General features: G+C 34.6%; 2 protein-coding genes across 2 annotated transcripts; both read left to right on the forward strand.

Annotated features, from left to right (window-relative positions):
- Nucleotides 1-1,390: 1,390 nt before the first annotated feature.
- Nucleotides 1,391-7,941, forward strand: LOC116119391 (transaldolase-like). The gene is made up of 12 exons (XM_031405332.1): nucleotides 1,391-1,467; nucleotides 1,545-1,623; nucleotides 1,777-1,852; nucleotides 1,952-2,035; nucleotides 2,131-2,235; nucleotides 2,852-2,932; nucleotides 3,056-3,120; nucleotides 5,511-5,580; nucleotides 5,673-5,750; nucleotides 6,664-6,761; nucleotides 6,869-7,004; nucleotides 7,790-7,941. The coding sequence occupies exons 4-12, from the start codon at nucleotides 1,964-1,966 to the stop codon at nucleotides 7,934-7,936; spliced, it is 852 nt and encodes a 283-aa protein (XP_031261192.1). The 5' UTR covers nucleotides 1,391-1,467; nucleotides 1,545-1,623; nucleotides 1,777-1,852; nucleotides 1,952-1,963; the 3' UTR covers nucleotides 7,937-7,941.
- Nucleotides 7,942-9,685: 1,744 nt separating this feature from the next.
- On the forward strand, nucleotides 9,686-12,928 carry LOC116119387 (acid beta-fructofuranosidase-like). Its single transcript, XM_031405329.1, has 7 exons — nucleotides 9,686-10,120; nucleotides 10,475-10,483; nucleotides 10,931-11,787; nucleotides 11,881-12,042; nucleotides 12,129-12,364; nucleotides 12,444-12,531; nucleotides 12,608-12,928. Exons 1-7 carry the CDS (start codon nucleotides 9,739-9,741, stop codon nucleotides 12,812-12,814), a joined length of 1,941 nt encoding a protein of 646 aa, XP_031261189.1. The 5' UTR covers nucleotides 9,686-9,738; the 3' UTR covers nucleotides 12,815-12,928.
- The last annotated feature ends 3,791 nt before the right edge of the window (nucleotides 12,929-16,719 follow it).

Genomic DNA, 16,719 nt, shown 5'->3' on the forward strand with positions numbered 1-16,719 from the left:
TGAATTAAATTCTTAGCCAAATCACTAATTCCTTGTAACTCAGCAAATTCATCACAAGAACACATGTCAATAATATAAGTCTCAACCTGGTTTTCAATTATCATCAACTCAAGTGCAGAAAAATCAGATGGATAAAACTGGGCAAATTGGAAACTTATGCTTGTCAAAAGTGAGAATGAATTATTTGGATTTAAACATGTTATACAAAGAAGCAACTCAGTACTAACCTCAGTGAAATGAGTATTAAGTAGCGAAATGAGTATTAAGTTCTTAAAGTTGCATATCTATCACTGTATAAAACAATTCAATTCGATAGTAATGCAAATTTGTCATGTGCTCAACTCTCCATCGTGGCCGCCTGCGAATTGCAAACATATCATCCATATTCAAAATGGTAATATTAAGCTTTTGGCAAAATGAAAAAAGCTTTACTCAACAAAGATTCCCATCCCTTGTCTCTCCACAATTGTAACTGTTGTTCGCAAACTTTGATTAAAGTTATAGCATTTACAATGTCTTAATATTTTCTCTACAATGCTTGTGTGACAACTCATTACTAATTGCTAATATACTTTTCATTATATGCAACTAAATGCAAAATTAAAAGAATAAATTACATACTTCTCGCCTGTGTTGAGGATTTAAACTATCTTTTTCAATAGCCTCAAGCATATCACCCATAGAGGAGAATAAAATGATTAAATTGATCAACTTTCTATTGTAAAAGTGTCTAGATTTCTCCTCTCAGTTACATGCAAACCCAACAATTTTTATTTTTTTCATTTTCACTCCCAAAAAACTTTTAAAAACTAACAGACTCCTTGCATAAAAATAAAAATCATAAAAAATATGTAATATATATATATATTAAGATTAAAAATGGGTTTTACACAAACAAAATCCTAACTTACCATGAGGCCGAGCCGTTTGGTTCTCAAAATTTCAAAGTTTTATGAGGGTATAATTTAAATAAATATAAAATCCTAAATTTTTAAAAAATTGAGTGGATCCCACGCGTGATTCATTAAATCCGCCCCCGAATCTCTATATGGCTGCAATTAAGGAGAAAGTTACGAGAAGATAATATTTCATAAAATAATATGGAATGTTGTATTTCGCTGGAAGAAATCAGCAAGGCACATGTGCTGGAGTCGAGCCATAAATAGAAGTTAGGAGTTAGGACAAGTCACGCATTCTGACTTCACTCACTCACTAAAAAAGAATGGCAGTTTCTTTGCGATCTCCGCCCTCTTCAGCTCTCTCTTCTTCTTCCTCTTCTCTCCAGGTACTACTCTACCTTTTATTTATTATTGTGTAATTATTATTTCTATTTAACTTTTTTAATCCAATTCAATTGATTGTAGGGAAGAAATGTGAGGCTATTCTCAACCGATTCTTCTAATGTATTCTTCAACTTGAGAACATCTTTTCCTCTTATTCGCGCTTCTTCTTCTTCGCTTGATGCTGGTCAATTTCTCTCTCTCTCTCTCTCTCGTTTACTTCAATTTGTTTCTTTTTTCAATTCTTGTTCTTTTGTTTTAAAGGATTGAGTACCGAGTTGGATGCTGTGTCTAGCTTCAGCGAAATCGTTCCTGACACAGTCATTTTCGACGATTTCGAGAGGTGTTCAATTTCTCTCTGTTTCTCATTAAAATTCCTTACATTATCTCCATCTGTTCTCTTAGTTATCTTTATTTATTTATTTTAAATCAACAGAAATCTTTTTATCTTTTAATTGTGTTGCTGATAATTGTTTTCTAATAATTTATTGTCTAGGTTTCCTCCGACTGCTGCTACTGTTAGCTCATCTCTCCTATTGGGAATTTGTAGCCTTCCTGATACCATATTTAGAGTAAGCATCTCTGTATATAATGTTTAGCTTATGCAATTTGGTTTAAAGAGGGAATCGCATTCAATTTCCCTGTTAAATTGAATTTTATTTTGGGTATAGAATGCTGTGGACATGGCTTTGGCGGACTCTAGTTGTTGTAAGCTTGAAAACTCTGAGTTGAGACTGAACTGTTTCTTTAACAAGGTTGGTTTTTCTATATCTTGTTAGGAAATGCATGTGCCTTTTTTTTTTTTTTTTTGGACTATTGATAAGGTTCACGCTTGGAGATGGATGTGTAGGCTTTGGTAAATGTTGGTGGTGATTTGGCAAAACTGGTTCCTGGTCGGGTTTCAACAGAGGTCGATGCACGACTTGCTTATGACACACATGGAATTATTAGGAAGGTATTTGATTGCCTTTCAGGTTCATTTTTTTACTCCTCTTGCACTAAAGCAATGATGAACTATTTGATTGAGTTTTATTTTAGATTAAATTTGTAATAGTTTTTTTTATGTCTGAGCACCTACAAATAATATATTTGTTGCTGCTGTCTCAACCAGGGATTGGTTGTATTTTAGGATTAAATTTGTAATAGTTGTAATAGTTCCATTTCTTGAAGATAATTGTGATATTTTATCTTGCTTATGTAATGGTTTATATATGTTTTATTGAGCTTTTTTGTATTAAGGTTTATTAAATATTAATCTTATACTAGCTTATCGACGTTGTTTTCTCTTGTGAAATTATTCTAAAAATTGAGGGTGCTTTTTCTTATTTACATATATGGATTATATGTTTTGGAGAACGGGTGGAGGGTGGGGTGAGAGAGAGAGAGAGAGAGAGAGAGAGAGAGGTTTCTTGCTTCGTTAAATCTTTATTTTGGTCTTCTTCGTTCCATGTACTTTCTATCTCAAGTTATGTATTTGGTTCATTCAGCTAAAGCTATTGCAATTTGACTTGCGAGAATTTTAGGATTGTCTTGTCATGTAATTTGATACCAGTAGCTTATCAAATATGCAGGTTCATGACCTATTGAAGTTGTACAATGAAATTGATATCCCTCTTGAGCGTTTGTTGTTTAAAATTCCTACAACTTGGCAAGTAAGTATCTTAGTGGAATAGATCTGTGTTGGGGATTAATTCTTTCTTTAGTGATTCCATTTTGCAAACCAATTTTTGTTTTCATCCCTTTTTGGCTTGTCACTAATTGAGTTTCTTGGCCAGGGAATAGAGGCCTCGAGACTGCTGGAATCTGAGGGCATACAGACCCATTTGACCTTTGTTTACAGGTACGTTTAAAGCTTTATCTTGAAAATCAATTCAGTGTATCATTTTTGATTCCATCTATTTTAATTGTCTACAATGCTAACTTGCAACATTTTTACATGATTTAAATGTTGAATGATGTGTTCAAGTTTACAAAATTAGTCTAGATTGTCTTGCCCAACCCTTGAAGAGTTAAGATATGATTTATAACATAACAATTAATTTTAAATATATCAAAACCAGAAAAAAAAAAAAAAAAAAACCTCATGGTCTTATTCAACTAGATCCACAGTACAACTTATTTTTCCAAAGAAAAGTCTGCTACACAATTAAAAGAAATTGAACTTCCGAGTTTTAAGTCTTAGTTGAGGCTTTTGCAGGACGCCATATAGGTCTTCAATTCTGGCGCTGACACTAGCTTTTTTAATTCAGTCTTAAGGGCTTCCTAAATGTCTAGCTTGGCGTTCTGCAATATATGCCAAATATGAGACAAAGCTTAGTAGTTCCTTGAGCCCCTTCTCATACTCCATCAAGGACATGGATCCTTGAGTCTTACGAATGTATTCAATTTCCTTATCATCCCTCAGAGACCGTGGGAAATACTTGACTGAATAATTTTTTACATCTGGTTCATGTGACCCTATTCTCATTAACATTTTGAACCTTTTTGTCATCTCACAAATTGGTAGCACATCCTTTAAGCATATAAGTAGCTCCGTGCTAAAAGTTTTCTCCAACGTATAGATCCATTCTTCAACAAGTGGATTTTGGAGCCCTCAAAGCATGAAAGTTGGAGTTTCCTGAATTGCTTGACAAGCTGGCATTGCCCTTACATGGGTTGGTTTTGAACAATTATAGTTATTGCTTGTAGGAATGCCTCAAATGCAACATTAGCATGCATTTGGATTCAGCATTTCCCCTTCTACGACCATCAATTGTTTGATTTCTCCTTCAATTTCACCTATCTCATTTATAGTAGGATGAGTTTGTGACATACTTTTATCAACTCTCAAATGATCCAAATATGAATCACCAATAGCAAGATAAAACACCATATGTAAATTTTGATAATCCAAGTGTAAGAGATCCTAATAGTTTGGCGTTGATTTGGTCCCTTGATTGCTCTAACTAAATGTTTACAAAACCCTACACTGTGCTCTAATACCAAACAATCACTCTCCTATGTGTGAAAGGTCAAGATATGAATTCTAACATACCAGTTAATCATGAATTCTAACATAATAGTTTATCTTAAATACATATAAACCAAAATGACTTGAGAGTCTTATTCTATAAGGTCCTCAAACCAACTTATTTCTCTAAAGAAAAAGTCTGCCACAATTAAAAGAAATTGAACCTTCAAGTTTTACCTATAAGAGCAGGGAGTCCCAACTGCCAAATCCACTGTTTAATCTTGTTTATCATCAATCCAACAAATCACAATAAACTAAGAGTTTATTTTATTTACCTCTTCTGAGATAGATTAATATGAAGCTCACCCACGTTTATCAAAAAGTAAACCAAACCTCCTTATTGTTAGCATTTGTTAACAATCAACTTTATTAAACTAGTGAAATATCTATTTTAATCTTATTACTTCAAATATGGTAATTTAAAAATACTTAAACACAAATCACAAATATATCCTGTAGCAGTATCCTTCATTATAAATTGTCAATTCACTTCAGCACAAAAACAAATGAAGTTCATTTATTATAGGCTTCTCAATTCAATTCAATGCAAAAACTTTTCACTATCTCAACAAAAATGAAATTGATCACATCTAAACTAAATTACACACTAAATTTAAAACTAAGCAACTATAGAATTCAATAATAAAGATTCGTATGAAATAATTTCAACATAAAAAAAAAGCAGGCAGGCTTATACTTAATTAGTAATTTCAATTATAATTCAACGATTTTTTGAATGTTAAGGTGACAATTCAAACAAAATTATACAAAATCATGGTGAAAATCAAATGGACCCTAATCTTAAGCTTTGAGTAGATAATATTCTTCTGTGTAATGTTAATGTAGCATTTATTTATGTTGCAAATGTCTCACATAAATAACGTCTAGCTAGTTACTTGAATAGTCCATGCAAAATGTAAGTTCATTCTTGGTATGTTTTAGTTCAAATAACATTTGATTGTGATGCATAAGTCGCGTCTTTGGATAAAACAGCTATGTGATAGAAACTAACATATGAATCTTTTCTGAAAAAGGAATTAAAACCCCCAGCTTGTGTAAGTAGCTTTGCCATTATGCTTGTCCTTAATCTAGCTCATCATATCAGAGCGGCATTTTACTTCCACTCTCAATTTTTTCTTCTAGATTTTCATAATACTTTGTGCTTATTTCTTAACTAATTCAACTTTACTTTTTAATTATTGGCTTGGCCGTGTCTTCAGCTTTGCTCAAGCTGCAGCTGCTGCACAAGCTGGTGCTTCTGTTATTCAGATTTTTGTTGGGCGCCTTAGGGTAACTATATTCCTTCAGAGTGTTAACATGGTTTAGCAAATATTTGGTTTGTTCAATGGTGACACCATTGAATTTCATTTGTTTTCTTTCAGGATTGGGCACGCAATCATTCTGGTGACCCCGAGATAGAAGCTGCTCTTAATAGGGGGGAGGATCCTGGGTTAGCATTGGTTAGTTGAATAATATCTTTTGTTGTATTTGTATTTGTTAACAATGTTCAAGAAGATTTTTATTTAAGTGATATGATATGTTTACTGAAATTATATACTTAAGCCATTTTATACTTTTTTTAAGACAATATTAAAATCTGAATTCCATGGTTTTTAGGGATTAAATGCTTCTTCTTTTTTTCCTTCTTTTATTTTTTTATTTTTTTCATATTAAAGAAATTCTTGTCTAGTTTATGGTTGGTTTGATTTGTACAAGAATTTCTATAGAATTGAGAGAGCTTATCCTTTTCTTTATTGTTTACACATCTTGCAAACATTTAGACAAATCTTATTTTATTATTTATGCTGTATCTAGATCTGTACTTTTTCCCAAGTAATGTGGAACTATGTTTGCCAAAGCCCATTATCAATTGCCTTCTCCATAAGTTGAGCAGTGTGCTTTCCTTTTTGCTATCAAGGTGCAATAATTCGTTGGTAGCATGTCAACATTACATTTCAGCCTGATTTTCGTCATTTTCCAAATTGCTGATACCTGAGCTCTTCAGTGGTAGATTACCATAGATGTATCTTTCTAGCTCAGTCTTACAAGTTTTAGCAATGCAAGGCTTTTAGAAAAATAGGGATGCTTTCCCCTCCTCTCACAGTTGTGTGGAGTAAATATCATGTGTGCATATCTTTGTATTTCATCAGCTACAGTTTCATGACATTAAAAATAAAAGATGTATTTCACCAGTTACAGTTTTGAAACATAAAATATAAAATAACTATTAATAGGCATCTCAACATAGGACTGAAGTTTGCAAAGTTTGCTTGACTTTTTGTATTGAATTGTCCAAGTTGCTACTTGGTTATATTGACAATACTAGAAACCGACAATTTTTTGAAGCCATTGTAATGTTATCCTTCATTGCAGGTGACAAAAGCATATAATTATATACACAAATATGGACACAAATCAAAGTTGATGGCAGCAGCAGTTCGAAACAAGCAGGATTTATTCAGTCTTCTGGGGTAATTACATGAATCACCTTTGATTCTATTTAACTGGATTATTTTGGTAATTTTGACTTCAGGAATGATCTTTACTGCTCATCTTGTGTCTCACTCCTTTTGTTCAGGGTTGACTATATCATTGCACCATTGAAAGTACTGCAGTCTCTCAAAGAATCCGTCACTTCTCCTGATGAGAAATATTCTTTTGTTAGGAGGCTAACCCCAGAGTCTGCTGCCAAGTACAATTTTAGTGAAGAAGAGGTCTGCATTCTTCTCAAAGTTGCAATTTATATTTTCCCTAGGCTTTAGTAGTTTTGCAATTGAACTTACAAATAGAGTAGTGATTATCACTTTCTTATAGTGCTATATAAAGAATCTGAAACCTGTTTTAACACTGGCTATCATTAGTTTTCTACATGCACACTAGTTTGAAGGCAATATGTACCAAGATATCCAAGTCTTTCATTGGTTAACCTCTTTTCGTTTCTATTGCTTAAATAGCAGACCAATAGATAATAGTCTTCTACTTCCAATTTCCAATAGACTATTTTTCCACCAAGGTTTTCAAAATTCCTTTAGTTAGTCTTCTATTTCCAAGTTCCAACAGACTATTTTTCAATTAAGGTTTTCGAAATTCCTTTATTGGTCTATAGCTAAATCTTCAAAATTCACTAGTTAGGCATTTCCTTGGTAGCAGTTCAAAAGTATGGGAGTGTTCTGAAGTTGGTGATGTTCCTTATAAGGGGATCATCTATTCCTTGTTATAGCTTGTAAAATGTGTTTTTTCTTGTCATTTTTAACCTAAAAGAGAGAGAACTTGAAGAAAAATGGTATTGTAAATGCAATTTATAAACTTATGAAAAGTGAATTAAAAATTTTCATCAAGTGCAATGCTCTATTAAATGTAAGAAAGGGGTTAAGTTGTTAGATGAGAAAATGATAGCAATTGTTTTGCAATGGTATGTATGATTGATTAGGCGTTGATGTTAAACATTGTGAATTAGAAGGGGAGAATGTGGGCTAATTGATGTGTCATTGATGATCAGCTGACAAAGTGGGATCAATTGAGCCTCGCATCAGCTATGGGACCTGCTGCTGTGGAGCTTCTGGGAGGCGGACTAGATGGATATGTAAACCAAGCAAAACGAGTGGAGGAGTTATTTGGAAAGATTTGGCCACCACCAAATGTGTGAATTGTTCCTTGGAATAAGGGGAAAATGCCATGTTACTGTTGACCAACTTGTAGGGTACATGGTTGGACTCAATCAAAAAGAGTTTGAAGTGATAAGCATCTGGTCCTAATCATGCCATAGTATTTGTGTATTCGTGTCATTACCCATATCTCCTGTATTCTCTGTGGCAATGAGTGGCAGAACTTTTGAAATTGGTGAGACCTTTCCACATCATCACTTCAATAATTCACTACTGTTGCATTCCAAACATTTTGTGGATATATTCATTTCTCTTTTCATTCCTTTTCTTGGAAATGATGTCATTTGGATTTCCAAAATTTAAAACGGTTTGATCTATATGCATTATGCAAGACAATTATCATTTTATTTGCTTATTTTCTAAAGGTTGTGTTGGACACGGAGGCGGTGAATAGATGTAAATCCCAAATTGACTTCCAAGTTCACCCAACCTTGGCTTAATCAATCAATCAATCAATTGTGGCAGGTGTATTAGATTCTAGAAATTTCTAATCTCATTGTTTACCCATTTAATTAAGAATCATAAAGCTATAATAATACACTGGATTCCAATTTCCACATACACACAATGGCCTCATCTATTTGGACAAAACATAGGGTTATAGAATTATCGATGAAATATTCAATTTAATTTTGTAACCATATTCTCTTATCTGTTTCAAAATATAATTGGACCAAAATGCATGTGAAACCATATGCCATTGCATGTGGGAAACGTGCACAATCACATTATTATTTAAAAATGTTTTGTCTTGTTTGGCATATAATTACTTGTTGTTTCTGTAATTATGAAAGTCAGGAGTGGGGCGACAAATCTCATCAATATAGCCAAACAAGTGTTCCTATAAGCATGTGCCTCTCACATTTTTTGTTGTATAAATTAACACCCATCAGCATCACCTTTCAATCTGACTCAGCAATTACTTACTGATCCCTGTTTGGTTGAAGTTAATTGGAGCCAGCCACGTGCTTTGACCCCACATAACCTAATCAATCTCCTTCAATAATCAAATTTTTCAATCATCTAATTTTTGTATGTTACCTTTCGCCACTCAATCATTCTCGTCGTATAGGTCATATCGTCAATTTTTATACACTTTCCAACTCAATTATTTCATTCAAATAATCGAATGAAATATAGCAAGTTTGATAAGATCAAATTCCACTCTAAACCCAATAAGAAATCCTACCACAACACTAAACAAAAAGGATAACCCTAACCCACGAGACGACCATTGGATTTACTGAAAACCAATCTAACGGTTATTATAGAGAACAGCTATCCTAAACAAAGAATAGATTGAGATGACAACAAATATCGGAATCCTGATTGAAGTAGGACATATTTAGTAAAGTATAACCCTTATAAATTACAATAATAAAAAAAAAAATACAAAGTAATTATTACAGAGAGCAGAAACATTAGCTTTACAATTCCGGGATTAGGGCCACCAAGCACGAGAATAAACACACATAAACCTTGTTGTTTTTTGCAAGGTTAATATTATTATTTACAGTCAAACTCAAACACAGCACAGGTCATATTTTCTTTTTCTTTTTTTAATAGGGATAAATCATCAATCATACGTTCAACTTCCAGTTGTCCGTTCCAGTTTACTTGTTTAATTATTTGACAATTTCTAAATTACCTCTCCCTCAGTTTCGCCATTCAATTAATGTCATATATATATATATAGCAAGGCTGCAACCTTTAAGGATATACCATCTTCTTCTCTCTGTCTCTTCCTTCCCTTTCCCATTGTTGTTTTTACATTGTTTTCTTCATGGCGGATCCGAATCCATTGTTGCCAGCTTCAACTCTTGCCGACCCCACTTCTGAACAACGTTCGTTGAGCCGCCGCAACCCCACCAAGGTGCTCCTCGTCGCCTTTTGTGGGTTGTTGATGGTCGGTTTTTTTGTTGCATTAGTTAACGACCAGGGATCATTACGTAATGCCCATTTAAAATATAAAAGTAATGATGATCATAAGTCATCATTCCAACGCGGAATAGTACGGCCATTGGCTCGTGGGGTGTCGGCCGGCGTCTCCGATAAGTCGAATCGGCGGCTCGGTTCCAATGCCCGGTCTTTCCCATGGAATAACACCATGTTGTCATGGCAAAGAACGGCCTTCCATTTTCAGCCTGAAAAGAATTGGATGAACGGTACATTCTTTCTTTCTACTTTTCTAATTCAATATGCCAATGCTACACTTTTTTCTTTTTTTCTATGAAAAAGCATTACATTACTTTTGGGAATTTTTAAGACCTGCCACTTTATTTATTTTTCATAAGTTAACTTTTTGAAGGAAATTTTGGAATTTATATCTACAGTGATGACATCATGGTCAGGATGAGTCAAAGTCAAAATTTTCAAAAGAAAAAACATAGGTGTTACCGTGTTATTGTCCAAATAAATATGGCTTGCATTAATTTTGTTAATTGAATGCTGACTTTTGTTTGCTTGTTGTGAATGAATATGATTGCTCTGATGTGGAATTGTTGTTGGCGGTGGTTCAGATCCTAATGGTGAGCCCTCTTTCTTTTTTCCTTTTGTCTGCCACATGTCTTTCTCCTTTCCCTGTTACTATTACTGCTGCTTATTTTTATTTCTTAACACATGCTTACCTCTATTCACAATCTTAATATACAGTATTTTCAACTTTTACAAAATTGTGGTTTGAATTTGGCCATTTAGTTTCTAATAAACTAATCTATAATTTATTTATCTTTTTTTGAGATCTACCAAGCCAAGAGCTTCCATGATTGCCAACTAAGAATTTCCTTTCTAAAATAGACTGGTAAATTGAAGATATTGTCTGGATCCTCCAAACCACTGGCCTACATGTTACTGTGTAGCTGACACTTCATAATATTAAACTACTTAGAGAATATGTTTATATAATTGCAATTCTGAATGAATTTTGAAAATGAGTTGTTAAATAATATATATCATTTACCTGCAACATATCACAGGTCCAGTGTTGTACAAGGGATGGTATCACTTGTTTTACCAGTACAACCCAAAAGCTGCAGTGTGGGGTGACATTATTTGGGGTCATGCTGTATCAAGGGACATGGTCCATTGGCTTCATCTCCCTGAGGCCATGGTTGCTGATCAATGGTATGATATCAACGGTGTCTGGACTGGCTCAGCCACAATCCTTCCTGACGGTAAACTTATTATGCTCTACACTGGATCCACCAATGAGTCAGTCCAGGTTCAAAATCTTGCATATCCTGCTGACCCATCTGATCCTTTCCTCACCAATTGGGTAAAATACCCCGGAAACCCGGTTCTAGTCCCCCCACCAGGGATTGGTCCCAAGGATTTCCGAGATCCAACGACAGCTTGGTACACTTCTGAAGGGAAGTGGCGTCTTACTATTGGCTCCAAAATAAATAAAACTGGCATATCTTTGGTATATGAAACTGAAGATTTCATTAATTATAAGATGTTGGATAAAGAATTACATGGTGTCTCAGGAACAGGGATGTGGGAATGTGTAGATTTTTATCCTGTGTCAACAACAATAGAAAATGGGTTGGACACATCAGTTAATGGCCCTGGAGTGAAACATGTTATGAAGACAAGCCTGGATGATGATAGACATGACTACTATGCACTTGGTACTTATTATGAGAAGAATGGTACATGGATTCCAGACAATCCCAAGATTGATGTTGGCATCGGAATTAGATACGATTATGGTATTTTCTATGCGTCCAAGACCTTTTATGATCAGCACAATGGGAGGAGAGTTTTGTGGGGTTGGATTGGGGAATCTGATAGTGAAATTGCTGATGTCAAGAAAGGATGGGCATCACTTCAGGTACTATATTTTCCTTGTTGGGAAGTCATATATATATATATATATATATATGGTGTACTTGGTGTTCATATGATGACTTTGTTTAATGTTCAGGGCATTCCAAGGACAGTGGTATTTGACCAGAAAACTGGTAGCAATCTACTCCAATGGCCAGTGAAGGAGGTGAATAGTTTGAGATTGACCAGCAGGGAATTTGACAATGTGGAGCTCAAGCCAGGTTCAGTGGTACCACTTGAAGTTGGGCCAGCGACTCAGGTATATAATATGCTTTATATATATATATTTTATAAAGTAAAGTAAGAAAATTTGATCTTACAAGGAAATGCTTGGCAATGTAACAGTTGGATATCGTAGCTGAATTTGAGTTAGAGATGGAGGCTTTGAACAGAACATCTGCATCGAAAGTAGAGTTCAGCTGCAGCAGCAGTGGGGGTGCTGCTGAACGCGGCGCATTAGGACCCTTTGGCCTTGTAGTTCTGGCCGATGAGCACCTCACTGAGCAGACTCCTGTATATTTCTATGTTGCGAAAGAGAAAGATGGAAATCTCAAAAGTTTCTTCTGCAGCGATCAATCAAGGTATAAAACCTGTGTTGCCTTAATTGGGAAGGTTAATTCATAAAAAAAACACCAACTGTTAATGTTAAACTGTTTGTAGGTCTTCTGAGGCAAGTGATGTTAACAAACACATCTATGGGAGCTTCGTTCCAGTACTAAAAGGAGAAAAATTGTCAGTGAGAGTATTGGTGAGTTTGATTTATAGTTGAGTTTTTAGCATTGAGAATGTGAGGAATTAATTAATGAATTCTGGGAATGTTACAGGTGGATCATTCAATAGTAGAAGGGTTTGCTCAAGGTGGAAGAACATGTATAACATCAAGAGTATATCCAACAAAGGCAATATATGGAGATGCAAGGGTGTTTTTGTTCAACAATGCAACTGAGACAAGTGTTACTAGCTCACTCAAGATTTGGCAAATGAATTCTGCATTCATCCGCCCTTTCTCCAAGGCCGATTACCACATTTAAACATTCCTATTTTCAATTTCATTTTTGTATCCAACCAGTCAGTTGTCCTTTTTAAGTTGTAGAAATTCAATTCAAAACCGCATTTCTTCTTTTATTGATTTATATATTTGTTTACTTGGCTGTGTTTACATGTGTATATTTCAACGAAATTTTTATACAACAATTTGTTTACTCGTTCTATTTTGAAATTAATACTTTTAAGACATCACATCCCATTTAAATATTTCACGATAAATTCTTTTTTTCTAATTGTCCTCACTAATGCTGTATGCCCCCATTATCACTATTTCTAAAACACAAATTTTAGTATTTGTAAAGAATAAGGAAATAACGATATATTTATCAATTTAATATAGAGATAAATTTGTAATTATATATATATATTTTTTGAAAATTTGAGTTAGTTTAGTCCGATAATAAAGAGTGGTAATTAATAAGCGATATATGTGTTAGTTGGGTTGAAGAGAATAACTCCCAACTTCAAAATATTCATAGAGGCAAGAAGTTTATAAAACTTAAAGGCACACAAAAAGCAAATTAATGAAACCTGAACGATTAGTAATCCAAAGATTAACAAGTGAATTGATTACAAGGAAGTGATTTTAGTTCCCATCTAATTAACCTTTACCCCTAATCATGAGTTGAAAATTAATAATCTCTTTTAATACCGAAAATTAATCTTTTAAGTTTAATTATTTTTATTTTTCCCAATTTCAAATATAATTAGTTTTTGTTTTACACCCTTTTTCACATTCAAACTTAATTAGGTTTTTTTTTTTTTTAAACACATTTTCCCCCCAATTTTCTAATTTTAACTTATTTTCTCTTCTTTAGATTTAGATTTATCCCATAATTTTAGTATTATATTTTCATTAAACAAACAAATATTTAAAATAAAACAAAAGGTTTCAATGATCATGATAATTTAGGATTAGGGAATGTTAAAAATCAAAACAAAGATATTAGATGGAACATGAGTGCATTATGAAATTAAGGTAAAATTTGTTAAAACAAAAAAATAAATTTGAAAGTGGTGGGTGAAGATCAATTAAGTGAGGGCTAAAAATATTTATTAAAAAAAAAAAATGGGTAATGAATGATGTTTGTGTTGCAAGTGGAAAGAAGGAGAAGAGATACGCCAAAGCTATTGAAACAAAAACTGAAATAATGCAATAAATGACAAGCCTTATATGGGCTTTAGCGTCCACAAAGCCTACATCCAGTAATTGAACAACTACCACAATTAAAGCCATTTAAATAAAGAATTTCAACAATCCGTCCCTTAGACTGATAAGTCTATAACTTTCAGTTTAACTATTTTCACCCAGTAACTTTCTCAACTTCATGAATGTTGCCAATTTGAGTGGCTTGGTCAAAAATCAAAATATCAACTGCTTGATCTTCACTCCTACAGTAAATGACATCTGTAATCCACTCCTTTGTAAGATCTCTCAAGAAATGGGGTTGGGTTCTGCGTGTTGTGGGTTATCTACGTATTTTTAACTTTTGTATATTCTGACTTTTAACTATTATAAATACTCTTATTTTGATTTCAAACCTAATTTATTACAAATAATTAAAATATGTTTATCAACAACTCAATAAATACCATTGCAAAAAGTTACAGTATTTCCCTATAACATAAATTTCATAATGGACTTCTATAGGCAGCGGGTCACCAAACCCAACAATTTTGGCTGCGTTTGGTTCAAAATTTGAGGGTTTTGGGAAAAGTTTTTTGAAAAAAGTTAAAAAAAAGTTGAATTGGGCGGGTATTACTAGGTAAAATTTATAAATTAATAAAATCTCCTTTATGTTTGTTTTTTTACAAAATACCCCCTATAATAAAACATTAAAAGTTAACAAAAATACCCCTAACCCACCCTCAAACACCCCCAGCCGGCGACCACCACCGGAGGTGGCCGGAGTCGCCGTATGGGCGCATGACCGGTTGGATCTTGCCGGTCATGCGTCGCTATGGCCTTTTCCGGCCAGATCCACGGTGGATCTGGCCGGAAAAGGCCAGATCTACGGTCAGATCTGGCCGTCAACGGCCAGATCTGGCCGTATTTACTCTCAACGACGGCCAACAAACGGTCGTCGTTGATGGTCAACGACGACCGTTTGTTGGCCGTCGTGACCGAGTGTTACGGCCAAAGATCTGGCCGTCAACGGCCAGATCTTTGGCCTTAGATCTGGCCTTTTCCGGCCAGATCCACCGTGGATCTGGCCGGAAAAGGCTAGATCGGCGCACTGCCGGCCAGATTCAGCCGGTAGTGCGCCATTCTACCAGATTCCGGCCATTTTCCGGTGGTGGTGGCCGGAATCTGGTAAATTTGGATTATTGGGGTGTTTTTGTAATTTAAAAAAAAATATTTAGGGGTATTTAATTAAATTATCAAATTTAAGGGGTTTAAAAAAAGTTGAATAATTTTGGGAGTAGTATTCCCAAAAATCTGAAATTTTGGGTAATTTACTGTTTAACTTTTTTGGGAATACTAAAAGTAGTATTCCCAAATGTGAAACAAACGCAGCCTTTAATATGTGTTTTTAGTTCCAGTTTTTTAATTTTAATTCTTTATTATTATTACTATTTTATTATTTTAAGCCCAACTTAATTACTATATAGTATATCCTGCTAATTTATATTTAAAACATTAATTGATTTTCCAATTAATTAAATTTAATATAAATAAGCGGCGCTGGTTGTTGATGACAAGTGGCGGTAGGTGGGTGGGGGTAATGGCTTGAGTGGGTTGTAATTTGTTTTGAATTCAAGAGTAATTTTATCCAAAAAGTTAATTAATTGGGGTAAAATAATAAAAGTTATATTCATGTAAATAAATTGTCGTCACCTCCAAACAATTATACCATCCCCGTCATAACCCCAAGTCTCCCAAAAGGCCGACATCTTAGCACACCAATAACCAACAAAAAATCCACAACTAGAGGATACAAGAATCATCCCTGTATTTCTCACCAATGCAACATCTAGAGATACCCCATTCCTCCAATAAATTACGGACATGCATAGTGTTCTTGAACTTAAAACTAACCAACCTGAGCCTAACAACTGACATGATTTGAAGCTCAACCCATTGGGGGCTGTGTTTGTCACTGTTAAAAAGCCGCAAATTTCTCTCTTTCCAGATCCAGTAAACCATAGCAGCTATAAGGAGGTGATAAACAATCGATGTAGCTCCTTTGCCCATAAGATTACACGTACACCAGTCAATGGAACTTTGCCAATCTCCCACAGGAACTCTAAACTTACCCTTATCTTGGACCTTACGCCAAATAGAAACAATGAAAGGACATGCAAAGAAATGGTGGTCATGGGAGTCCATAAAACCGTTACAAAGAGCATACTCCATGCAAGTCGTAGTCACCCACCTCCTCATCCGGTCTTGTGTAAGTAATTTACCTTTAATAGCTAACCTCAAAATGAAGGAGTGGTGAGGAATGTTTTGACCAAACCACACAAGATGATGCCAAGAGACTTTGGAGCCACCTGGGGACAAGTCCCTCCAAGCTTGTCTCATAGAAAAGCACACCAGTTTACCTTCCTTTGTCCTCCAAAAAATCTCATCTCCATTAATAGGAACAGGTATAAAAGGAGACTGATTAACAACCTGGGGGAATCTATCACGAATTACCTCTGGCCAATTCCATTGCCTGTTAAGAATAATCTCACTAACCTGGCTATAAGGCTCATTCTAGCCTTATAGATCAATCACTTAGGGATAATCCCATCCAAAGGGCCAAGAGGGTGCTAATTATCATGCCACAGAGAAATAGAAGCCCCGCAACCCAACTTGGACCCAATGTGCTTCTGAACCTCATCCCTTAAATTGAGAATCTTCCACCAACTCCAACTAGCATCCCACGACACCTTCACATTAACA

Source organism: Pistacia vera, unplaced genomic scaffold (genome assembly GCF_008641045.1).
Source record: "Pistacia vera cultivar Batoury unplaced genomic scaffold, PisVer_v2 Contig888, whole genome shotgun sequence".
NCBI lineage: Eukaryota > Viridiplantae > Streptophyta > Magnoliopsida > Sapindales > Anacardiaceae > Pistacia > Pistacia vera.

Bases quoted from the DNA above. Each gene is read 5' to 3' on its own strand.
- LOC116119391 (XM_031405332.1), top strand. From the start codon at position 1,964: ATGGCTTTGGCGGACTCTAGTTGTTGTAAGCTTGAAAACTCTGAGTTG. The intron at 2,036-2,130 runs GTTGGTTTTTCT...ATGGATGTGTAG, and splicing joins TGAACTGTTTCTTTAACAAG to GCTTTGGTAAATGTTGGTGG. The intron at 2,236-2,851 runs GTATTTGATTGC...TCAAATATGCAG, and splicing joins CACATGGAATTATTAGGAAG to GTTCATGACCTATTGAAGTT.
- LOC116119387 (XM_031405329.1), top strand. From the start codon at position 9,739: ATGGCGGATCCGAATCCATTGTTGCCAGCTTCAACTCTTGCCGACCCC. The intron at 12,365-12,443 runs GTATAAAACCTG...AACTGTTTGTAG, and splicing joins TTCTGCAGCGATCAATCAAG to GTCTTCTGAGGCAAGTGATG. The intron at 12,532-12,607 runs GTGAGTTTGATT...GGAATGTTACAG, and splicing joins AATTGTCAGTGAGAGTATTG to GTGGATCATTCAATAGTAGA.